The sequence below is a fragment of the Elephas maximus genome, chromosome 13 (genome assembly GCF_024166365.1).
Source record: "Elephas maximus indicus isolate mEleMax1 chromosome 13, mEleMax1 primary haplotype, whole genome shotgun sequence".
NCBI lineage: Eukaryota > Metazoa > Chordata > Mammalia > Proboscidea > Elephantidae > Elephas > Elephas maximus.
The window spans coordinates 62,071,408-62,095,893 of record NC_064831.1 but is presented as its reverse complement, the minus strand read 5'-3'; the positions used below and the strand labels follow the sequence as shown (position 1 = coordinate 62,095,893).

At 43.1% G+C, this 24,486-nt stretch overlaps 1 protein-coding gene across 5 annotated transcripts in view; it reads right to left on the bottom strand.

Moving 5' to 3' along the window:
- THSD4 (thrombospondin type 1 domain containing 4) overlaps positions 1 to 24,486 on the bottom strand; it is a 740,188-nt gene that overhangs the window by 16,721 nt on the left and 698,981 nt on the right. For all 5 annotated transcript variants that reach the window (XR_007519877.1, XM_049905584.1, XM_049905586.1 and 2 more), the window contains 5 exons: positions 22,962 to 23,091; positions 22,494 to 22,698; positions 20,585 to 20,758; positions 10,378 to 10,551; positions 6,943 to 7,122 (listed from right to left, as the gene is read on the bottom strand). Coding sequence is in view for 4 of the 5 variants with exons in the window: in XM_049905584.1 (XP_049761541.1) it covers positions 6,943 to 7,122; positions 10,378 to 10,551; positions 20,585 to 20,758; positions 22,494 to 22,698; positions 22,962 to 23,091 (863 nt within the window). In the remaining variant the exon portion in view is untranslated. The remainder of the gene's footprint in view (positions 1 to 6,942; positions 7,123 to 10,377; positions 10,552 to 20,584; positions 20,759 to 22,493; positions 22,699 to 22,961; positions 23,092 to 24,486) is intronic.

Genomic DNA, 24,486 nt, shown 5'->3' with positions numbered 1-24,486 from the left:
GGACATGATATTTCTTCCATATCATTTCAGCTTGTATCTGAAAAAATCAAGCTCTTAAAACACACACACACACACACAATACCATTATTAAACCCATTGCTGTCGAGTCAATTCTGACTCATAGTGACTTATAGGACAGAGTAGAACTGCCCCCTAGAGTTTCCAAGGAGTGCCTGGTGGATTTGAACTGCCAACCCTTTGGTTAGAAGCTGTAGCACTTAACCACTACGCCACCAGGGTTTCCATACCATTATTACACCGTAAATTATCAATAATTCCTTATTTATCAAATATATGGTAGTGTTTCTATTTCTAGTTGCCTCACGAATCTCATACTTTTTTTTGTTATTGTGGCAAAATATACACAACATAAAATTTGTCATTTAACGACTTTCAGGTGTGAAATCCAGTGGCATTAACTACACTCACAATGCCGTGCAGCCATCATGATCATAGATGTTTCAATACAATTAAAAAAAAATTAGGATCCACATATGGTCTGCACATTGCAATTGGTTGATATGATTTTTAACATTCTTTTAGTCCACAGCTTCCCCTTTGACTGTCTTTCCCCCAACCTCTTGCACTTTTTTTGTTGAAGGTACAGCCATCTGTCTTGAAGTTTCCCATAGATTTTTTTTTCTCATAGATTTTCCATAGATTTTGCTGATGGCATCCCCATGATGTGGACTGACAAGCTTCTCTGTCCTCTGTGATGTTGTTAGGTGCCATGGAGTTGGTTCTGACTCATAGCAACATTATGTATAACAGAACAAAACACTGCCCGGTCCTGTGCCATCCTCACAATAGTAGGTATGTTTCAGCCCATTGCTGTAGCCACTGTGTCAATCCATCTCATTGAGGGTCTTTCTGTTTTTTGCTGACCCTCTACTTTACCAAGCATGATGTCCTTCACCAGGGACTGGTCTTTCCTGATGACATGTCCAATGTACGTTAGAGGAAGTCTCACTATCTTCACTTCTGAGTTTTTATCAGTTGGAAGTTGGACCCAGAGAGGCCTGAACAGATGCAGGTTTGATTTTTTTTTTTTTTTTTGGCAACACTACTTCACGTGTGATGTGAATCTCTCTTTTTGGGATGTTTGCAGCCTAGATTCATTAGTTCATTGGGTTGAAACCACCTGAAAAACGTTGCTGTTGAGTTGATTCCAACTCATAGCGACCCTACAGGACAGAGCAGAACTGCCCCATAGGGTTTCCAAGGAGTGGCTGGTAGATTCCAACTGCCAACCTTTTGGTTAGCACCCAAATGCTTAACCACTGCTATGAGTCAGAATTGACTCAGTGGCAATGGGTTATTACTAGACTAACTATTTATTTCGTATTTGTTTTAGTGTTTTTATTTTTTAATTTATATACAGCAAAATTCACCTTTTGTGGTGTACAGTTCCATGGATTTTACCAGTGCATAGAGGTGTGTATCTCTACCACAAACAAGACACAAAACAGTTTCCGTACACCAAAACATTCCCTCCTGTTGCCCCTTTTGTGGTCAGGTTCCCCCATCTCATCCTCTGGCCATCACTGATCAGTTCCCTATCCCTAGGGTTTTGCCTTTTCTAGAATATTACATAAATGGAATCATACAATATGTAGCTTTTTGGGTGTGGCTTCTTTTACTTATTAAAATGTATCTGATATTCATCCATGTTGTTGAAGGTATCAGTAGTTCATTTGTTTTTGTGGCTGAGTAGTATCCCGTAGTGAACGTACCACACGGTTTATTTATTCATTCACCCACTGAAGGACACTTGGGTTGTTTCCTGTTTTTGGTGCTTATGAATAAAGCTGCTATAAACAGTCCCACGCCAGTTTTTGTGTGAACATAAATGTTCAGTTCTTTTGGGCAAACAGGAGTTGGATTGCTGTGTCCCACGGTAAGTGTATGTTTAGACTTTGTAAGAAACTGCCAAACTATTTTTCATAGTAGCTGTACCATTTTACATTCCCACCAGCAATTCATGAGAGTTCCAGTTGCTCCTCATCTTTGTCAGCACTTGGTATGGTCTTTTTTATTTCCTCCATTCTAATAGGTGTGTGGTGGTATCTCACTGTGGTTTTAATTTGCACTGCTCTAATGATCCAAAAAAAAAAAATTTTTTTTTTTTTTTAAATGATCCATTGATGACGATGTGCTTATTTGTCAGCTATTGTTTTTGGTTAAGTGTCCAAGTCTTTTGCTCATTGTTTTTATTGGGTTGTTTGTTTCTTTATGTTGAGTTATAAGAGCTTATATATATTCTTGCTCTAAGTCCACTGTCAGACACATTATGTGCAAAAATTTTCTTTCAGTCTAGGGATTGTCTTTTCATTCTCTTAATAGTATCTTTTGCAGAGCAGAAGGTTTCAATGTCAATAAAGCCCAATTTATTATATTCATGCTTTTACTTTTTAACTAATGCTTTTGATATTGCATCTAAGAAATCTTTGAGTAACTCACTCAAAGTTACAAATGTTTTCTGTTAGGTTTTCCACCAGAAACTTAACAATTTTGTTTTACATTTAGGCATATGATCCATTTTGAGTTAATTTTTATGTAAGAAAAAAACCCGATAAAAATAAGCCCATTAAATGATGCTCCACATTAGTCTGAAGAGAAATGCAAATCAAAACCACAATGAGACACATGCCTATTAGAATGGTTAAAAACAAAACAAAACAAAGAAAACAACTGACCATACAAAGTGTTGGTAAGGATGTGGAGCAACTGGAAATTGCTGGTGGAAATGCAAAATGGCATAGCCACTATGCAAAACAGTGTGTCAGTTTCTTTTAATGCTAAACATGAACTTATCACATGACCCAGCTATCCATTTCCTAGGTATTTATCCTAAAGAAATGAAAACTTAGGATCACACAAAAGCCTGTATGCCAATGTCTTTAGTGACATTATTCATAATCACCCCAAACTGGAAACAACCTAAATGTCCTTCAGCAGGTGAACGGATAAACTGTGGTACATCCACACAATGGAATATTACTTGGTAATTTAAGAAACAAACCATTGATCCATGCAACAATATGGACAAATCTCGAATTATGCTAAGTGAGTTAGTGAATGCCAGTCTCCAAAGGTAGCATCCTGTATTATTCCATTTATGCGACATTCTGGAAAAGGTAAAATACAGGAACAAATCAATGTTTTCCAGAGGTTAGGAATATAGGGAGGGTCTGAATACAAAAGAGCGGTGTGAGGAAATTCTTCCGGGATTTGGAATTGTTTTGTGTCTTGTCTGTAGTCATGGTTACAAGAATCCGTGCATGTGTAAAAATTCATAGGAACGTGCCCCCCAAAGAAGGAAGCTCACTGCATGCAAACAAAAAAATTCAACCAACTCTATTTGTGTGGGTTTCTTCCTAGGCTCCCTAGTAACCATTTTTTAATGTTAGGCTTTATCCTTCCATTTACAAAATACAATCAACACACATATACAAATATAAATATTCATAGGTCAGCTTCCCCTCTCTTGGATAAACACCAGCATTCGATAGTCACTTAGATAAATAATAGTATGCTTTCCTCCACTTTGCTCTTCTCGCTAAACAATATATCCCGGAGATGGCTCCATAATACTATGTAGGTGAAGTCCTCACTCTTTTCTGTACTTGCACAATAAATACTCCATTGTGTGGATGTACAGTAGTTTATTCAATGACTCCCCCCTGCTGATGAACATTTGTGTTATTTCCCATCTTTTGCTGTAACAAATAATGCTGTAGTAAGTAATCTTTTGGAGGTGTATCTTTGGAAGAGAGTCCTGTAAGTTGGATTGCTGGGTCAAATGGTAAATGTATACTTAATCATGCTAAGTAATGCCAAATTACCTTGTGTGTGGGTTGGACCATTTTACGCTCCCACCAGCAATATATGAGATGTCCTGTTTCCCTACAACCTCACCACAAGAACATACTGCTTTTTTTGTTGTTGTTGTTAGGTGCTGTCGAGTTGGTCCTGACTCATAGAGACGTTATGTGCAACAGAACCACACACTGCCTGGTTCTGCACTATCCTCACAACTGTTGCTATGTTTGAGCCCATTGTTGCAGCCACTGTGTCAATCCATCTCGTTGAGGGTCCTCCTCTACTGTACCAAGCAAGATGTCCTTCTCCAGAGACTGGACCCTCTTGATGACATTTCCAAAGTGTGTGAGATGAAGTCTCACCATCCTCGCTTCTAAAGAGCATTCTGGCTGTACTTCTTCCAAGACAGATTTGTTCATTCTTCTGGAGTCTGTGGTGTATTCGATATTCTTCGCCAACATCATTATTTAAATGCATCAATTCTCCAGTCTTTCTTATTCATTGTCCAGCTTTCACATGCATATAAGGTGATTGAAAATACCATGGCTTGGGTCAGGCACACTTTAGTCCTTAGACACCTTTGCTTTTCAACACTTTAAAGAGGTCTTTTGCAGCAGATTTGCCCAATGCATCATTAGATTTTTTGACTGCTGCTTCTGTGGGCATTGATTGTGGATCCAAGTAAACTGAAATCCTTGACAACTTCAGTATTGCCCTATTTTTTTTTTTTACTCGATAGCACTATTTTTTTTTTTTTTATTGCCCCTAAATTTGAGGTGAACAAAAGTGCCCTGTGGATAAACAGCGAGTTAATGAACTGTAGGTAGGGTTATAGGCTACTACAATGGCTTATTTTAAATACACATTTTTGTCTTCTTAAGTTAACTCAGACTCTCAAGACAAGTTTTCAATTATTCTTTTAACACTCACAGAAGTCCACCCCAGACCTATAAGAGGAGTCTTACTTAAGAACAAATAAACAAACATATATTAATGGTATTTATTTCTGAATGGCAAGTTTACTGGTGATCTTTAAGTTTCCTCTCTGTCCTTTTGCAATTAATAACAATATTAATAATAATCTATCTTTAAAAACCTGCACTAAGTCCTCAGTGCTTTGAGCCAAAAGCTTTTTAGCAGAAATCCTGCATCTGCAAGGAAGCCCACAGTTCCACCAGTGCCCAGGACTGCAGGGAACTCATCTCCTCCTTGGCACTGCCTGCCACATCAGCCTAGTTCTAGACGGGACAGAAAAACACAGAAGAAAAGCATGCAGTCTTCCCCTGAATCCAGTGCTTTCCTCCAGAGACCTTTACTCTATAACAGAGGTTGGCAAACCACAGTCCATGAGTGGAATCTGACCCGCCATCTGTTTTTGTAAATATGGTTTAATTGGAACATAGCCATGCTCATTCGTGACATGTTGTGATGGCTGCTGTCATGCTTCAAGGGTAGAGCTAGGTGGTTGTAACAGAGACTGCATGGCCTCCAAACCTTAAATATTTACTATCTGGTGCTTTACAGAAAACATTTGCTAACCCCTGCTCTGTTACAACAAAGACCATAATAAATAACATATAGTCAGGGCCCCTATTGAGCTCACCGAGCTTACATAGCTATCGTCTTTGTACCAATGACATTAAATAAGAAGGCAAGTGCCCAAAGCTGTGCTGTTCTACTAACAAGGCACGTAAGACTAAATATCATGGTGCAAGTGTTAAGTGCTCGGCTGCTAACTGAAAGGTTGGTGCTTCGAACCCACCCAGTGGCTCTGTGAGAGAAAGACCTGGTGATCTGTTCCTGTAAAGTTTATAGCCAAGAAAACCCTATAGGACAATTCTACTCTGTTGCTATGGGTCAGAATCGAGTTGATGGCACCTTTTAATAACAGCAAGTATAGGAAGCCGAAGACTTACTAATAAACCAGCCAGGAATTTCTCGAGCTTGTCTCCTTTGACTTGGCCTGGTGAGCTTGGCCCTTTCTAGGGCCAAGATGGCAAAAGAAAACAGTGATCTGTTCTTGCATTCTCAAGGGCATTGGTCAACATAGAAATAATTAAATCCCATTTCCCAGAAGATGCCTAAACACCTTTCAAGCCCAGCATCACCTCTGCTTCTTCCATCAGCTGCTGTGAGTGGTTTGCCACCTGCCCGAATGGCTGGTTTCAGTGGAGCGCACACACAATTCTTAGCTCTTATTTGCATATTTTAAAAGGAAAATTTCCTTTATCACCCACAAATGATTCTGAGAAAGGCCTCGGCCTCTACTCTGGGCCCACTTGCGGCCTCTGCTTGAATACCTTCAGGGACAAAAAGCAGAATGTACACAGTCTCCCTTAACCCCCACCCCGTGTGTCATACAGGTCTATCCCAAGCCTGTTGGTCACAGAGGATGGTGCCCTGAGGTGCTTTTCTGTTTTAGGAAGTTTCTTGAAAAAAAAAAAACTCTTCTGTTTGGGAGAGAAAAAAAAAAGACGTTTCTCAATATTTTCATCCTTTCCTATTTTATTATTTAATTACCTGTTTCTGTATTTCTCTCTCTCTTCTTCTCCCTCTCTCTTAACCTACACACCACCATCCCCCTTACAAAAAGCATATGAGATGGCTAACAAAATACAGGCCCACAAGATTAAAAAAAAAAAAAAAAGTAAGGAAACTGGGGCAAATAGAAAATAAAAGTAGGAAAGATACAGCGAAGCCAGGGATTACATTAGTACCCTAAATCCACTTTGTAAGGTATGGTATAGTTTCTTTTAGAGGTAGGCCAGGAATTTGTTTCTGAGTTTCCTAGAAGCCAAGTCAAAGAGAAAAGCAGGATCAGTTCCATAATCCATAATGTCTGTAGGATTAAAAAAAAAAGTACATAATACACACACACACACACACACATACGCTGGTACTGAGGCCTGACAGAAATTCGAGTTTTGCAAAGAGGTCACTGCATGAAGGAGTATTTTAAACAACATCCTTGAGTCCCTCCCACCATCAGTCCTCTGCAGCAGGGCTGGGCCCAGTGTCTGGCATGTAGTAGGTGTCCCAGAGGTGTCTAGGGGAGGAAAGCAGAAGAAAGCAGAGGAATGAGGTAGTAAGGCAATCTCTATCAAGAGTACTGTGACTTACCATGCTCCATTCTGTGTTAAACCATTTGGCTCCACAAGGCTTGAGGTGGCAGGATTGCTGGCTGGGGGGTCTCTCCAAGAAGGAACATTCATAGGGATCCAGCACTTCAAAGGTGTCCACATTCTTCCTAACACAAATCACCTCCCTCTGTTGGGTTCCGCTTCCACACTCGATGGAACACTGGAGAAAGAAGCAGAAAAACACGGGTGTCACACGATGGAGTGAGGCTGAGAACTACCGTCCATCAAAGGGTCTTTATGAATGACTGCTATTATCACTTCAGTGAGGAACAACCCAAGGGAACCTGGGAAACGTTTCTGGAGAAATTGAATGTGGGTTCTGATTTTCCTAACCGTTCTGTCTCTGGAATGCAGAGTGGCTACACTGAATTGCCATAGCTTAAGGCTGTGTTGATTATGATGCCCTCTGTGGTGAGAGGGAAATGGTTCCCTTTTGACTTCCTGCAGGAATACACCAGCCAGTTAATTTGGGTGTGTCTGTCTGGTGGACTCTGAGACCTCTCATTGTAAAATAACGAATGACCACTCTGGTTTATCTGCTAGTCTGTTAGGGTGGTTACTTGAATGAATTAGTCTTCCAGAACCTACACACCTGTGGATGAAGGTTGAATTAAAATTCTTTGAACACATAAAACTGAAAAGAAGACCCCACACTTGGGACAAGATTCCCTAAGGTCAAGGCCATCCCTTCCCCCACTAGGAGGCCTTTGATCATAAAGTCCAGTCCCAGTGTATTGCTGAAGCTTAGAGAAAATGGCTGAAAAAAACCCACCTACCTACAGAAAAAACTAGAAAAACCCCACACCAACAGACTACAAACTAGTTAAATGGGGCATTAATAAGCCTGCCTTCCTAAGCCATGGCCGTCAACAATTTCTGCTTTGTCCGTGCCTCCTTTTTACCATCTTCACGGGCATCCAGAAAACGACAGGGCTTCGTAGCTTGTTTTCATATTTTCTTCTGTGTTAGTTTGTTTATTGACTTGGTTGCTCCTGGTGCCTTGAGACTATGAAAGACCCCCCAGAACTAAGACAACCGAAGGGTGAAGTAAACCCAGAGATGGAAGAGGAGAAAAGAAATATGAAGTACCTACAACAGGCAAATGTAGAGAGACCACAGTTTAACAGTGGTTACCAGGCACAGGAGGAAGGGAAGTTGGGGAGGGGCGGGGGGAGGATTATTATTTAGGAAGTGCTGAGCTTTTGTTTATGGGGGAAAATTTGGCAAAGGATACTGGTGATGGTTGCACAATGTGACTGATGTAAATTGATCTCACTGAATTATAAATGTGAAAAATGTTGAATTGGCAAATGTATTATCTGTATTTTTACAACAATAAACAAAATTAATAGAGACAATCCTGAGCATGAATAATACCTTGGCAGAGTACCTTATAAACAAGAGTTGGGCTCTGTGCCCCTAGAGTAGAAAAAGACTTGACACACTCCTAATTAGGTTCAGGGGATCAGGAGAAAATAAACGCCTTCCTTCCTTGGTGGCTTAGAAAGCCTCTGAAGCCAGAACGTCCCCTGTCTCTGCCTCTCACTGGACTTAGGTCTTGTTCTCTCGGGCTGGCTTTCTCTACAGCCTCAGCATGGTCACTGATAGCACCTGAGCTTACAACTTCCCGCTAAGTCTCTTCCAAATTAAATCCCAATTAAAAGTCTCAGGGAAGGAGTCTGGCTCACATGTCCATCATGGGACTATCACTGTGGCCAGGGTGGTGGGGTATGTAAGATGCCAATTCTCATCCAAACCACATGGTTGGAAGGAATATTTTATTTGTATATTCTGAATCAGATAATGTTTCAGATTCAAACAGTATCAGTAAATCAGCATGCTTTATTTCATTTTCTTTGGGAGTAACGTCAAATTCCCAGGACGGGGAGGTGCCAGCAGGCTCCAACATCCTTATAAATCTAGAATCAAAACCTTGTCCACATTCAATTATGTTCTGACGCTTTTGGACAATCAATCCCTTGTTTCTAATCTTAGCAGAAATCAAGGTGGCCTTCTCCAGGGTTCATACCACTCACAAGCAAAAGAGACCCAGAGTCCTCTATACTTAGTACAGATATGGAACCTCACAGCAGTCAATGGTCAGACCGTGTTTGAAAACCCCTTGCTTTGCAGGTGAAACAATATGCACCTGGGACACACTTGATAACTGACCACAGCTCTACTTCTCATTAGTTCTCTGACTTGGGGCAAGTCATTTAGCTTCTCTGAGCCTCAGTTTCTTCACCTGTAAAATGAGGATAAGAACACGCCTCCCAGGTTTGCTGTGAGGTTTCCATGAGATGCTATACATCAAAGGAGTTGCCCATTGTTTGGGACATGGGAAGTGCTTAATAAATATTAGTTGCCTTTTCTACAAGCTTATTATTTTTAATGCTAACTATTTCAATCTCATTATTGATAGTAAAACACTGTTGTTGCTGTCGAGTTGATTCCAACTCATGATGACCCCATGTGTGTCAGGGTAGAGCTGCTCCTTAGTGTTTTCAAGGCTGTGACCTTTTGGGGGCACATTACCAGGTCTGTCTTCTGAGGTGCCTCTGGGTGGGTTTGAACCCCCGGCCTTTGGGCTTGGTTAAGTCAAGTGCTTAACCATTGGTGCCACCCATGGACTTTGAGAAATAGTTGGCATTAAAGATAATAAGCATGGAGAAAAGGAAACTAATATTTACTAAGCACTTCTCATGGCCCAAGAAATGGGTAACTCCCTTGATGTATAGCATCTCATGAAAATCTCAGAACAAACCTGGAAGGTGTGTTCTTATCCTCATTTTACAGATCAGGAAACTGAGGCTCAAAAAGCTAAATGACTTGCCCCAAGTCAGAGAACTAATGAGACGCAGAGCAGGGTTCAGTTACCAAGTGTGTCTGCCTCTGATATTCACTGCAGTAGCATTGGAATTACTAGAATTCTCTTTCTTTCTGAATTTTCTTTGTTTATAGGCAGATTATAAAAACATTAAAGGAAATTTAAAAAGAAAACCTTAAAACGTTCATATATTTTCATATTCCAGTCTTCACTTGCCATTATAAGCACTTTCTTCACCATCTTAATCATCATTGTTATTGCTACAGAATTGTTTATGGAGTTTTGATACACCATAATATCCCTAGACATTCTGCCATCATCAACATCAGTGCTGAAAAAGCCTTTTTTATTTTGTTGGTTATTTCTTTAACATAAATTCCCAGGAATGGGGTGACTGGGTTCAGACAAATGAATATTTTAATAGTTCTTGAATGTTATTGCCAAATTGCTTTCCAAAAGGGGCTGTATCAATTCACAAGGGCAAGGCAGGCATTTTTTTCAGGGTATTTTTTTTTTCTCCTAAATTTATTTATTTTGTTGTTGTTGCCAGGGACAGATAGACAGACGCCCTCAGTGCCGGCCACACACCTGACTCCAGCTTCCAGCGAACCATTCCACCTTGCCAGCGCAGGGCCCATTGTCACAAGGAGTGGCCTCCGCTGGACGGTTGTTCCCACAGCCCTCTAGGGGCAGGCTGCCGATGTGGTTGGTCATGCACACCACCGAGCGTGTTCGCACACCAGCACCGCACTCTGCTGAGCACTGCAAGACAGGAGGGGGTACATTAGTGGGAAGGCCCCCAGCAGTTTCTGAAGTCACTTCCAAACGATGCAGAGGATGAATCAACACCTTGTTTTCCTACCAACGCCATCCCCCACCCCCCAGACTTTCTCACAACTTCTTACGCCTCGCCTGGTTATTTTCCACCCTACTCCACTATAGGGATTCCCTGAGTGGTGCAAATGGTTAATGCATGTGGCTAATAACTGGATGTTGGTGGTTCGAGTCCACACAGAGGCACCTCGGAAGAAGGGCCTGGCGAGTTACCTCCGAAAAATCAGCCATTGAAAACCATATGGAGCACAGTTCTACTCTGACACACATGAGGTCTCCATGAGTTGGAAATAACTCCATGGCAACTGGTCTTGGTAATTCTGTTATGGGGTGTCAGTGTGGCAGCCCTGCCATCTTGGATTTTCTAGGACAGTCGTAGTTCCAAATATTCTGTCCCAGTGTTGCCATAAACACATATTTGTCAGACTATTGGTTCTGGCTTTCACTTCTAAGAACATATTCAGCAGAAGAAGAAAAAGTACATGAAAACTCAGGCCCACGTTTACCTGCTAGTAGCTGAGTCTAGGCTGGTCTGGAAAAGGAGGAGAAGTGAATTCTGTCACGTCAACACTGCTTCCTGATACAAGGGCAGATGGTTCCAATCCCTGAAGATCTTACCTTAGAGTCACAGTCTGAAGAGTACTGAGAAATATGCTGGTACAGAGGGACAGCCTGGTCTTGAAACCAGACAAATCAGTGTTAACATCCTACTAGCTATGTGGCCCAAGGCAAGCAACCCAGCCCCTCATGCTTTGGCATGCTCACCTGGACAACTGACAAAGGAACCCATTCCTGGTAGGATCAGAGACAATGAATGTAGTGTTTTGTAGACATCAGGTGCTCAATAAATGGAATAAGGGCTTTAAAGGGTCAAGTCCTACATCCCCACTTTAAAGTGGAGAAACTGAGACTCACAGAGGTGAGCAGACAGTCTGTAGACAGACCCCCGCCCACTAAGGCTTTCTCTTCTACAATCACCCTCTGGCCTTGCCTGGGGCATGTTATGAACATCCCTGAGTCATACTGTCAGGTTCATAAGACAGTATTTTCCTTCTGTCTTTAAATACTTCGGAAGGCTGCCTTATTTTGCTTCTCATGCTATATTTTCAGACCTTTTCTGGACATCATCCAGGTGTACCACAGATACCCCACACCCAACAGGTAAGACATGGAACACTGCCTTCACCACCAAAACTGTTCCTTCTCTTGATTTTCCTACTTGTATTCAAGTTTCTACCCAGATTCAAAAGTTGACTGTTCTGCCTTCTTGCTTCCAACATCTTGTCAACCATCAGGGCGCTTGGACTCTCATTTAGCTACGTTTCTCTTGTCTCGTTCCTTTATTAGCCCATGGCTCCCATTTACCTTATCTCCCCTGAATTATGGTTGCAGCCTCTTGCCCACCCTCACTAGCTGTTCTAACACATTGGGCTTCCAGGTGTTGGGACCCGTGTGCTAGAAATCCCTCTGATGACTTCCCATTCCTACATTCATGTACAAGCTTCTCCAATGGCATGAAAATTTTCCTACAATATGGATCCAATCAATCCATTCTTCCAGATGAATCTCTCAATATTCTATCACACACACCCCATGCTGGACACAGCCAGAGTGGCCGATACTCTCTGGTCATTCAAAGTGCTCCTAGCACCCCTGTCCTCGATGTTGCCTCTGCCTGGAATGCTCTTTGCCTTCACCTGGACACACTGAAACCCTCTAAGGCTCCACTCAAACGCCATCTCCTCTGTGAAAACTTCTTTCATTAGCCCTATTCAGTATACTCTTTCCCGCCTCAGAATTCTCATCGTACTTCATACTCTGTGTTCTTCCTGTGTATTATAGCTATTTGAATCTTGTCTATCTTTTCCCTTTTTCTTTACAGAACAAAGCTTGGCGAAGGCAGGGACTATTGAATCATCTCTGAATTCTTCTCAGCACCCAAGTCAGTGCCTTGTCCAAGGAAGAATCCATGAATGTCAGTTGACTAATTGAACGTAGGCCTGAGCCCTCCCTCACTCATTTCTCTTCTTCTATCAAAACCAAATCAAACCTGTTGCCATCGAGTCGATTCTGACTCAGGGCGATCCCATGTTATACAGTAGAACTACTCCATAGGGTTTCCTTGGCTGTAATTGTTACAGAAGCAGATTGCCAGGCCTTTCCTCCTCGGCGCTGCTGGGAAGGTTCAAACCACCAATCTTTAGGTTGGTAGCTGAATGCAAGCTGTTTGTACCACCCAGGGACCTTCTTCTCTCATTAGCACCTTCCAGTCCTGGAAGTGGCTTTTTAGAACACGAACGAAGCCCGTTCTGTTGTGCCTTCTCTTAAAATAACCCACCAGCCACTCTGTGGGAGAAGCAGGTGGCAGTCTGCTTCTGTAAAGCTTTACAGCCTTGGAAACCTTTTGGGGCACTTCTATTCTGTCCTACAGAGTCGCTTTGAGTTGGAATCGACTCGACAGCAGTGGTTTTGGTGTGGTGGGTATCTTAAAATCAGTGTCAATGTCTGGTGTCTATCAACATTGCCAATTTCGAAAATGAATAAAAATAATATAATTTAAAACACAAAAACTGAGAAAGGGAAAAAATACAACCACATTTCCTTATCAAAATTTCCGTTTTCATTGTTGGTCACTGCTTTCTAGTCGTATAAAACCACAGCCCAGCGTAAGTCATGAGACGTCTGCACGCCTCCTGAGGAGGTGGGTCTGTCTTCTCAGGGAGAAGCTCCTGGGGCAAAGGGCTCACAGACACTTCTCCTGACCTACACTCTATCTGTTATTAGAAATTGGAGACATTTTAATCCATCACTTAGGTTAAAAAAAAAAAAAAACGCTCGTTATAATAATTGGAATATTCTAGGCTAACGGGCTTTTTGTTTTGGCCAGGTATCATCTATTTCCTAACTCTAAAAGTCAAGATATATAAATTTTCCTAGGGAATACAAGGTAAATCAAATTCCAGTCAGTGTTTCAAACTCTAAGAATATTTCTTTCCAGGTTATATCCATGCGAACAGCTAACTTAATTTTCTGCTTTGCAAACCAAGTACTGTACACACACACACACACAAACCAGCTGGCGTCAAGTCGACTCTGACTCACGATGACTCCATGTTTGTCAGAATAGAACCGTGCTACACAGGGTTTTCAGTGGCTCATGTTTCAGAAGTAGATTGCCAGGGCTCTCTTCTGAGGCATCTCTGGGTGGACTCAAACTTCCAACCGTTCATCTAGCATCCCAGTACGTTAACCATTTGTACCACGCAGGGACTCCAAGTAATACACAGGCATCTGGGAAAGTTTCTCTATCTTCCCCCATGTACTTAAAAGTCTGGAGGCCATGAGAATTTGAAATTCTGTTCTGAAATTTCCCCCTTTTGTCAGGACTCATCTATGGAATCTTTGATGAAAAAGCTCAGTAATGGTTCTTGGGGACCATCCAGTTCTTCCGGTCTCATGGCAAAGGAGGCAGTTGTACATGGAGGCGATTAGCCACACATTCCCTATCCTCCTCCTGTTCCTGACTCTCCTTCATCCTCTGTTGTTCCAGGTGAATGGAGACCAACTGTCATGTCTTGGACAGCCCCCTGCAAGCTTTTAAGACTCTAGCCACTACGCATCGAACTAGGAGGTAGAGCAGAAGCACTAAACATGTTATTAGGCCAATTAACTGGGATGTCCCATGAAACTATGACCCTAAACCTCCAAACCAAGGAACCAAATCCCATGAGGTGTTTGGTTGTACATAAGCAGCCTCAGCAGCTACTCTTTTTTTTGTTGTTGTTGTAAATATATCTACCACACAACCGTTGCCAGTTCAACTTTTTACAGGTGTACAACTTACTGACAGCAATTACAATAACCGCCTCTGCAACCCTGCCCTTAATCAATGAGATTTTTCCAGCACCGTTAGCGCCCTTTTCCTTCTCCCTTCTGCCCCTGGTAACCACCAATAAACTTTGGTCTTTATACACTTGGCTTTTCTTGTCTTTTTATAAAAGTGAGGTCATACAATATTTGTCCTTTTGTGATTGGCTTATCTTGCTCAGCATAATGTCTTCAAGCTCCATCCATACTGTAGCATATATCAAGACTTTATTTCTCTTACTGGCTGAGTAGTATTCCATTGCATGTATGTACCACATACTGTTTATCCATTCATCTGCTGATGGGCATTCTGGTTGTTTCCACCTTTTGGCTATTGTGAATAGTGCTGCAATGAACACTGATGTACAAGGCTGTTTTTGAGTCTCTTCTTTCAAGTCTTTCACATATATACGTAGAAGTGGAATTGCTGGATCATACAGTAGTTCTGGAGCTCTTGTGGTGCAGTGGTTAAGAGCTCGGGTGCCAACCAAAAGGTCAGCAGTTCAAATCCATCAGCTGCTCCTTGGAAACCCTGTGGGGCAGTTCTACTCTGTCCTATAGGGTCGTTACGAGTCAAAATTGACTCGACGGCAACGGGTGTGGGTATAGCAGTTCTATTTTTAGTTTTTTGAGGAACCACCACAAGGGCTATACCATTTTGCATTCCCACCAGCAATGGATAAAGGTTCCATTTCCCCACATCTTTGCCAACATTTGTTATTTTCTGTTTATTTTATTTTATCCTAGCCATCCTACCCGTTCCCACTGCTGTCAAGTTGATTCTGACTCATAGCAACCCTAGAGGACAGAGTGGAACTGCCCCATAGGGCTTCCAAGGAGTGGCTGGTGGATTTGAACTGCTGATCTTCTGGTTCGCAGCTGAGCTCTTAAACACTGCGCCACCAGGACCTCTTAGCCACCCTAGTGGAAATGAGATGGTATCTCACTGTGGTTTTGATTTGCATCTCTCTGATGGCTAACGATGCTAAGCAATTGTTCATGTGTTTGGTGGTCATTTTAGTGTCCTCTTCGGTGAAATGTCTGTTCAAGTCCTTTGCCCATTTTATGATTGGGTTATCTGTCTTTTTGTTGGTAAGTTGTTGAAGTTATATGTATATTTTGGTTATTAAATTCTTGTCAGATATATGGTTTCTGAAGATATTCTCCCAGTTGGCAGCTCGTTGTCTCAGTTATCTAGTGCTGCTGTAACAGAAATACCACAAGTGGATGGATGGCTTTAACAAACAGAAATCTATTCTCTCACAGTGTAGAAGGCTAGAAGTCCAAATTCAGGGTATCAGCTCCAAGGGAAGGCTTTCTCTCTGTGTCAGCTCTAGGGGAAGGTCCTTGTCATCAATCTTCCCAGGCTAGTTGAGGAGCTTCTCAGTGCAGGGACCCCAGGTCCAAAGGACGCACTATGCTCTTGGGTCTTGTTTCTCGGTAGTATGAGGTCCCCACGTCTCTCTGCTCACTTCTCTCTTTTATATCTCAAAAGAGATTGACTTAAGACACAACCTCATCTTGTAGATTGAGTCCTGCCTCATTAAGATAACTGCTGCTAATCCCACTCATTAACATCGTTGGGGTAGGACTTACAATATGTAGGAAAATCACATCAGATCACGAAATGGTTGACGATCACACAACACTGGGAATCATGGCCTAGCCAAGTCAGCACACATTTTTGGTGGACACAATTCAACTCATAACACTTGTCTTTTCACTTTTTTAGTAAAGTCTTTTGATGAGCAAAAATTCTTAATTTTTATGAGGTCCCATTTATTTATATGGAGCCCTGGTGGCTCAGTGGTTAAGAATGCAGTTTCTAAACAAAAGGTCAGCAGTTGGAATGGACCATCTGCTCCTTGGAAATCCTGTGGGACAGCTCTATTGTCCTATAGGGTTGCTATGAGTTGGAATCGACTCAGTGGCAATGGGTTTTGTTTTTTATTTATTTGTATTGCCTTTTGCTGTTTGTGTTTTTGTTATCATATTAGATACCTTATTGTTGAAATCTAGGCCTGACAGCATTGCCTCTGATTGCTCTTCTAAGAATTTTATGGTTTCAGTTTGCACACTTAGGTCCTTAGTCCATTTTGAATTTGTTTTTGGGTATGGTGTAAGGCATGAATCCTGTTTCATTTTTCTGCATGCAGAAATTCAATTTTTCCAGTACCATTTATTGAAGACACTTTTCTTTCCCCATTGAATGGACTTAACACCCTTGTCAAAAATGAGTTGACCATAGCTGTGGGGGTTTGTTTCTGGACTCCAATTCTATTCCATTGGTCTATGTGTCTATTTAATTTACATTTAATTTAATTTAAATTAATTCTGTAATTTAATTTCTTTACTTGGAAAACATCTTAAAAAATTAAAAATTTCAAAATTGAGTGTGATAGGCTTTCTAAAAGTTTTTTTTTTTCAACTTGTTGTGATTAAAAAAATAGCTTTTGTATTTAGACCTGCCATCAATGTACAGAACTAAAAAGTAAAAGATGCCTTTGTTTGATAAGGGTACCCTCAATTAAAAGTAGCTACATGAGTATTTTTAAGGTGAGTCAACAAGTCAGAAGAAATTATGTTTAGCAGCTTATGAGAAGTTCAGATGAAGTTCACAACCTCAACTCATTTATATAGTGAACAATCAGTTTTAGGTTTCAACCTAATTTTCTTTGGTCTCTCCCTCTTGAGGGAGTTCCTGGGTGGTGCAAATGGTTAAGCTCTTGACTACTAACCAAAGAGTTGGCAGTTCAAACCCATCCAGAGGCGCCTTGGAAGGCCAATCTCATCTTAGTTGTGGGCAAAAATCTGCATTTGCCAGCAAAGAGGTGTGGAAGCCCCTTCTGACTCAACGTTTTCTCCTTGCCTCGCTAAACCTCAGTCCCTGCTTTGGACAAACATGACTGTTTCTTTTTCAACCACCTCCAGCATGAATAATACAAAATAAGGGCTTCAGAATCTTGCCGTCAAGCTCTGTTGGTGGTGGTGGTGCCGTTGAGTCAATTTCAACTCATAGCGGCCCCATGTGACAGAGTAGAACTGCCTCATAGCGTTTCCTAAGCTGTAAACTTCACCAGAGCAGATGGCCAGGTCTTTCTCCCGTGGAGCTGCTGGGTGGGTTTGAACCACCAACCTCTGGGTTAGCATCTGAGTACTTAACTGTTATGTCACCAGGGCTCTCAGGTCAAACCCTAGCTCTCTCCTTCCCTGGCCTCACGAATTGGGACAAATTCCTTAACCTCTCAGAGCCTGTAGGGGTAAATACACATCAAAAAGAAAAAAAAAAAAAAAGTATCAATTTTCCCAGATGCAAAAAAGGAGATTCCCACTTCCCTTTCTCTTTAGAGCATTTACTTGAGAAACCTTGTAATTAGAATTTTGTCCTTTGCCTCTTTTGAGAAATTCTCTTGAAAGGCTAAATAAGCTTCTTGCCAGTTTTACAACTTAGGAATGTTTCCTCAAGGACTTGGGAGCCATCTCTTTAAAATGCCATCAGTAAGGAAGACAGCCCCCTGCCTCTCAGTTTCTGTGGGAGGGAAAGGGCCTAACTTCATGGGCTCCAACCTGTGAAACTAGCTCCTGTCATAAAGGTATGAGAAGTGTTGCGTTTTTCCTTTGGATAAAGGCAATTAACAAACATTGGTGACTACCCCCCCAAAACAAAACAAAACAAAAAACCCATTGCTGTTGAGTCAATTCTGATCCATAGAGACCGGATAGGAGAGAGTAGAACTGCCTCCAGGTGAGTTTAGGATAAGCAATGTGTGAAAAACGGTGCAGTCAAGTCTCTTATTTGATGACTAGTTATCGTTTACCTTGAGAACATGTATGAAACAGTTTATATTTCCTTTGCTATGTAAAGGATAAGCTTCCTCTGTCTTTCAATCTTGTTAGCGGGCTGCCTGTGAGGCATCACATTCTGGTTTAGTGCTTGTTCAGTAATAAAACTGTTCCGTTCTCTCCTACCTTTGCGGAGAGGTTTTCTGGCTTGGGAGCAGATTCACTTTTTAATGGTATTCCCAACAAGCCTCAGTTTCCTCACCTACCACATGGTATTAAAGACCCCCTCCTTATCAAGGAAGGCGCCCTAGTAGTGCAGCAGTGAAGCACTCAGTTGCTAACCGAGAGGCTGGTGGTTCGAACCCAGCCAGTTGCTCTGCAGGAGAAAGACCTCGCCATCTGCTTCGTAAAAATTACCAAACCCATTGCCTTCGAGTGGATTCCAACTCATCGTGACCCTATAGGACCGAGCAGAACAGCCCCACAGGGTTTCCAAGGAGTGCCTGGTGGACTGGAACTGTCGACCGACCTTTTGGTTAGCAGCTACCACTACACCATCAGGATTTCCCCATAAAGATTACAGCCTAGAAAACCCTATGAGGCAGTTCTACTGTGTCACACGGGGTCACTGTGAGTCGAAATCAACTCAGTGGCACCATCACTACCAGCACGACCATCCTCACCCAGGTGCTGTGAGGATCAATGAGGAAGCACAGAAGGCACGTGGTGACAATGCTGAGGAGGTGCTCTTCTCTTTAGAAAGTAAGTGTCATCAGGACAGGGGCCACACCTATCTCTTTCCCACCATCATCTTCCCAATGCCTAGCCAAGAGCCTGGCACATAGTAGTCAAGAAATAAATACTTATTGAACCAAATCAATTCCCTCCCACCGCTTGCATTTCTGAAGCTTTTGCTTTCATTCTCTGCTTCTGGAGAAAAGATACAGGGTTAGTCCTCGCACACATGTTCAGATATAATTTGACACTATAGGGGATGGTCAGTTTGGTTGTATTTTGTAGACGTAAAGAAAAAAAGAGAGAGCCCTCGTGGTGCAAGGGGTTAAGTGCTGACCGCTAACGGAAAGGTCGGCATTTTGAACCCACCAGCCGCTCCGCTCCGTTGGAGAAAGATGTGGCAGTCTGCTTGCATAAAGATTTACAACCTCGGAAACCCTGTGGGGCAGTTCTACTCTGTCCTATAGGGTTGCTAGGGGTTGCAATCGACTAGCTGGTGATGAGCTTTTATTTCTAGAAATCTTGAATTGAAAGGCTGGCCAATGAAAGGATGGACGTGGGGAGGAGAGGTTTCCTCCAAGTTCATGGGTGGGCTTATCCCTGGCAGCTTCAAGGTGTAAGTAAAACCACCCTCAAAATCAGAAAGCTAATTTAGCCTCAAGGTCTATTTCCCCACTATGTTATTCATCAACAACTGAGAACTAGAGTAGAGAATGTTTAACCTGTTCATCTCCAAATTCAACCCTTGTCCTGGAAAGGGGCTTTTCGGAGCAGAGAGTAAAGAATAATCATATTATGCCTAGGGAAAAAAAAATACCGAAAATCTGTGGTGTCTCAGACATTAAAACCAGTTGCTGTTGAGTTGACTCATGGTGACTTCATGTGTGTCAGAGGAGAACTGCGCTCCATAGGGTTTTCAGTGGCTGACTTTTCAGAAGTAGATTGCCAAGAATTTCTTGTAAGGTACCACAGGATCAACTCAAACCTCCAACCTTTTTGTTAGCAGCTAAGGGTGCTGTTAACTGTCTCCACTGCCCAGGGACTCCTCTTACATAAATTCCATTTTTGTTTTTGATAGTTAAACTCTATCTATTATTAGTTTCCCTTGCATATAGGTAACTAACAGGTTAATAATTAACCGTATGTGCCTTTGAGTTATTCTTTGATATCCGAGACCTGGAGGGAGGCCATGCTACTGGGGAGATGGACAATATGTCAGAGGTTCTGAGTTGCAAGAAGCAAGGAAGGGGCCTGTCCCTGTTATTAAGTGCCAGCCCCTCACAACACGTACGAAAGGTGTGGTGTTATCATTTATTTAGCGTTCATGTAGAGTACTAAAGAGACTGGAACTAACTTTTTCACACCCATGTCTAAACCCTGGAGCCCTTCAGTCCTCAGACAAGGATCTGAGGTCTACAATAATTCATCTCTGGGATGCTTATTCTAAATTCAGAAACTCCCCTTAGTGATTCATCTAGTGTGATGTCACCTGGTGACATTCAGCTCCTGCCCGTCAGCCCAGCAGAGCCTTGGTCTCCGGCTCCAGAAACCCTGCTCTGCCCGCTGTCACGCTCACCCTCTCACTCCAGTCGGTGAGGAACCAGCTCTTCGCACAGGGCCCCATGTCACAATTCTCAATGTCATTGGGCCGGAGCTTCATGTTACATTCCTCGTCGTCCACCACGTCCCCGATGTTGCTCACGCACTTCACGTCTCGGGTCCTCTGTCCCACTCCACAGGGCACTGAGCACTAAAACAGAGCAAGCCTGCGTCAGGGGTAAGTTTGCTCTCCAAGAAAGACGGACTCAGCAGTTATGGTGGCCTCATCCTTGGCCCCTGTGTTATGAACAGGCAGTTGTGGTGGGGATTGCTGTGTTGGAAGGCCCCCCGCAATGCGTGTAACTACCTGGGGGAGGCTCTCAACTCTGGAAAACATCAGAACCCTTTTCACAAAGACCTTCTTAAATGTCTTGCCTACTTTGCTTCTCTGGCCCTCAGTTTTCTCACCTATAAAATGGGAGAGTAAGATTGGAAGGAATTGGCTCTACCAGCAGTTGCCAACTGTCTCCCCACTATGACTCATGAGACAGATGAGGTTCTTATGCACACAATGCCCATGGGCTTACCCTTGAAGTCCACTGTGGGTGGTGCAATTAGCCTTAACTCTGTCTCCTTTGTTACTACACAGGAAAGCAAGGCAGCATCTCCGAATGCAATTAATAAGAGCACTTTAATTTATAAAATGGGAAATCACACATTCTTCTTCTTGTATTATTATTAATAACAAGGTAGTCATGACCCCTTATACCTGTATGTTGGGACACTGATTGAAAAACATCAGACTGGATGGGGTCTCAGGTCTCTTCCCTCTCTCTCACTTGGTATTTGGTGGTCTTTACTTGGAGACCCTTTCTAACATAATGTTAGGAAATTCAGCAATCACAGAATTTAGCAATGTTTGGATGGGAATGGGCAAGAACATGATGAGGGGAAAATAAGCTTTACTGTTATCTCAGTGGGAATTTTTGCTGTTTGCCACACAAATTCTGTTGGTCCCGTATTTCACATACAATGTGATACGCACTTTTCTGAAGGAAAAATGGTTCATAAAATCCTAGGACATTAAACCTCACACACCAGAGGGCGATAGGGATTGAAAAATGAAGACACCCTGAAATTCGCTCTCCAATCACCTTACCTGGAGGGCGGCCTGGACAGACAAAGAGCATCTCAGTCAGCAAAAGGCGTAGGGGAGTGCCAAGGGGAGGGAGTGACTCACTCTGCAGGGCCTTCACAAGGGGCTCCTGAGATGGGCCTTGAAAGCTGAATAGGAGCTCCCCAGAAGGAAACGCTGGGGGCAGGTAGAGGGAACAGCACCAACAAGGGCAGGGAAACATGAAGGGTGCGGTGTGTCTGGGACTGAGATGTGGGGAACAGTATGAAATAAACATCCTGAGGAAGGGATGATGGAGAGAGACTGGGGAGTTCCTCAGAGGCCGTATTCTACTGTTGAGGCGGGCAATGGGGAGCCATCAAAAGTCGTAAAGCAGTGTTTTAGAGCAGTCCTCTCAAGCTTGCACGCACATACACGACTAGGCAGGAACCAGGTGAACCAAGTGAAAACGCACAGTGGGTCTGAGAGGCTGCACATCTGACAAGCTCCTCAGCCGATGCTGCTGGTCTGTGGACCATGCTGTGAGTAGCAACGATTCAGAAAACTTGTCAAGGGCACGGGCTGTATAGGTGAGACACACCAGGGTAGGAGCCCAGCAAGCAGATTAATCAGAAACCACAACAAAAAGTCTTGTGCCGGTGCTGCCGAGCTATGGACCCCATGGTTTGCAAAACAGGCCTTCCCGAGCTCTATGGGTTGAGTTCCCTCCTGGAGAACTTAGCCCATCTTAGGTCTTGATGGGGGAAGGTGGGAGGGTGGTGGTGGATCTCGGAGCTGGGTTTCCGGGGCAAGCTGCCCAGGGCTGCCGTACCGAGGTCCAGTCCGTGCGGATCTGCCACTCGCTGCAGATCTTGAGCTGGCAGGTGCTGGTGGTCTCGGGCTTCTCCAGGTGCTGGCAGCGGTAGGGCTGCACTGTCAGGCTGCGGTTGGCGTACACTTGGCGGCACAGGACCTGGCGATGCTGCATGCCCAGACCACAGGTTTTGCTGCACTCGGACCATTCCCCGATGTCCCAGCTAGCTCAGGAAGGAGAGAGCAAGAGCGAGAGATTACCTTCCATCAACAGGAAGAGAGCCTGAGACCCAGACAATACACACAGGCTCACTGGAACTATGATGGGTGATCATTAGACTGGGGCCTTGCTTAAAAGCCACCTAAGGGTCCTCTGACTCTTTAAGGGAATGTAACTTTGTTCTAAATATATTTGCTCCTAAGGTCCTCTTCACAAGCAACCAGAGTGACCTGATAGTGGGTGACTTAAACAGAGAGTTTGTCTTACAAGGCTGGGCAAGGGAAGATGTTGCAGGGCTCCTCCTCGGGGGTCGGCTTCATGCTGGAGTCACAGTAGCTCTCGGGGACCTCTTTGTGAGTGTTTCTGTTCACACAGCGAAAAACAGGGTACTGCGATCCTGCAAGGACAAGGAGAACGTCTGCAGAAGAATCCCACATGTGAAGGATGGGTTATAAGGGTGGAGACAGAGAGAGGGGACTTCAGTGCTGGTGTCCTCACCCAGCCAAGTGCTGGTGAAGATGCACAGAGACAGGGAGAAGAATCCACACGTGTGCTCCCTCCTTCATTTGAGTGCTCACATCTGCTACACATCTTTGTAGCTCTGCTGGGGTGAGATTCAGTTCCTTCCCTCAAAGAGCTTATAATCCACTGTGGACATGGTCTGAACGTTCAAAGGCAGATACAAACAATCCTCTTAACAATTCAAGGTAATAGGGGAGTGACTGTAAAATGAACACAAACAGTAACTGCTTAAGGTTCTCTGGAGGCGACAAAGAGAAAGGGTCCTAGACGATCAAGCTGGGTCCTAGGAAAGGCTCGGTTTGGGTAAGTGTGTGCATGTGTGTTTTGAGTGGAGGGGGCTGTCCAGGTCACTAAACTGAACAAAAGTGCCGGACAAACTGGATTAGGAGTGCCAGGCACTATAAGAGATGGGGGGCATGCAGTTAGGTTGAAGCAGACACGTAGGAAGATTCAGGAAAGGTTAGAAAAGCAGCTGATCCCCCTCCCCCCACCCAGAGCATCTTACACATTCCTCTAATAATAAAGAACCGATCCAATGGAATTTTAATTATTTGATTATACGTCTGCTTCCCATGAGGCTGAGCTTCTCAGGGACAGGACTAGCTCTTGTTCCTTCCTGTTATCCAGTCCCTATAGTAGTAAGCCAAAAACCAAACCCATTGCTGTTGATGGATTCGAACTGCTCACCTCTTGATTAGCAGCCAAGCTCTTAACCACTGCACCACCAGGGCACCCTATGGTAAAAAACTATGGTAGTAGTCCAAAAAACCAAACTTATTGCTGTCGAGTCGATTCCAACTCATAGCGACCCTATAGGACACAGTAGAGCTGCCCCATAGAGTTTCCAAGGGGCACCTGGTGGATCTGAACTGCCGACCTTAGCAGCCATAGCTCTTAACCACTATGCAACCACGGTTTCCAGGTCCTAAATAAAAGCTTGTTGAATGAATATTTATCAGAGATTTAATATTTGTTTTTATTACTTAACTAACAAAACCATACTAAGTTCCTAAGATTTTTTTTAAATACACAATCTAGTATCATTGACTTAATAAAGAGAAATCTATTTTGAGTAAAAAGCCAGAATTTGTTAAGAAGGATTGCTACTTCTCAATTCAAAAATGAGAAAGACAATTCAATGTTAACATCTCTCTGCTGCCACCTGGCGGCTGCACTGATATATTAACAACCCCATTGCTGTCGAGTGGATTGACTCACAGTGGCCCTAGAGGGCAGAAGAGAACTGCCGGATTTGAACTGCTGACCTTTT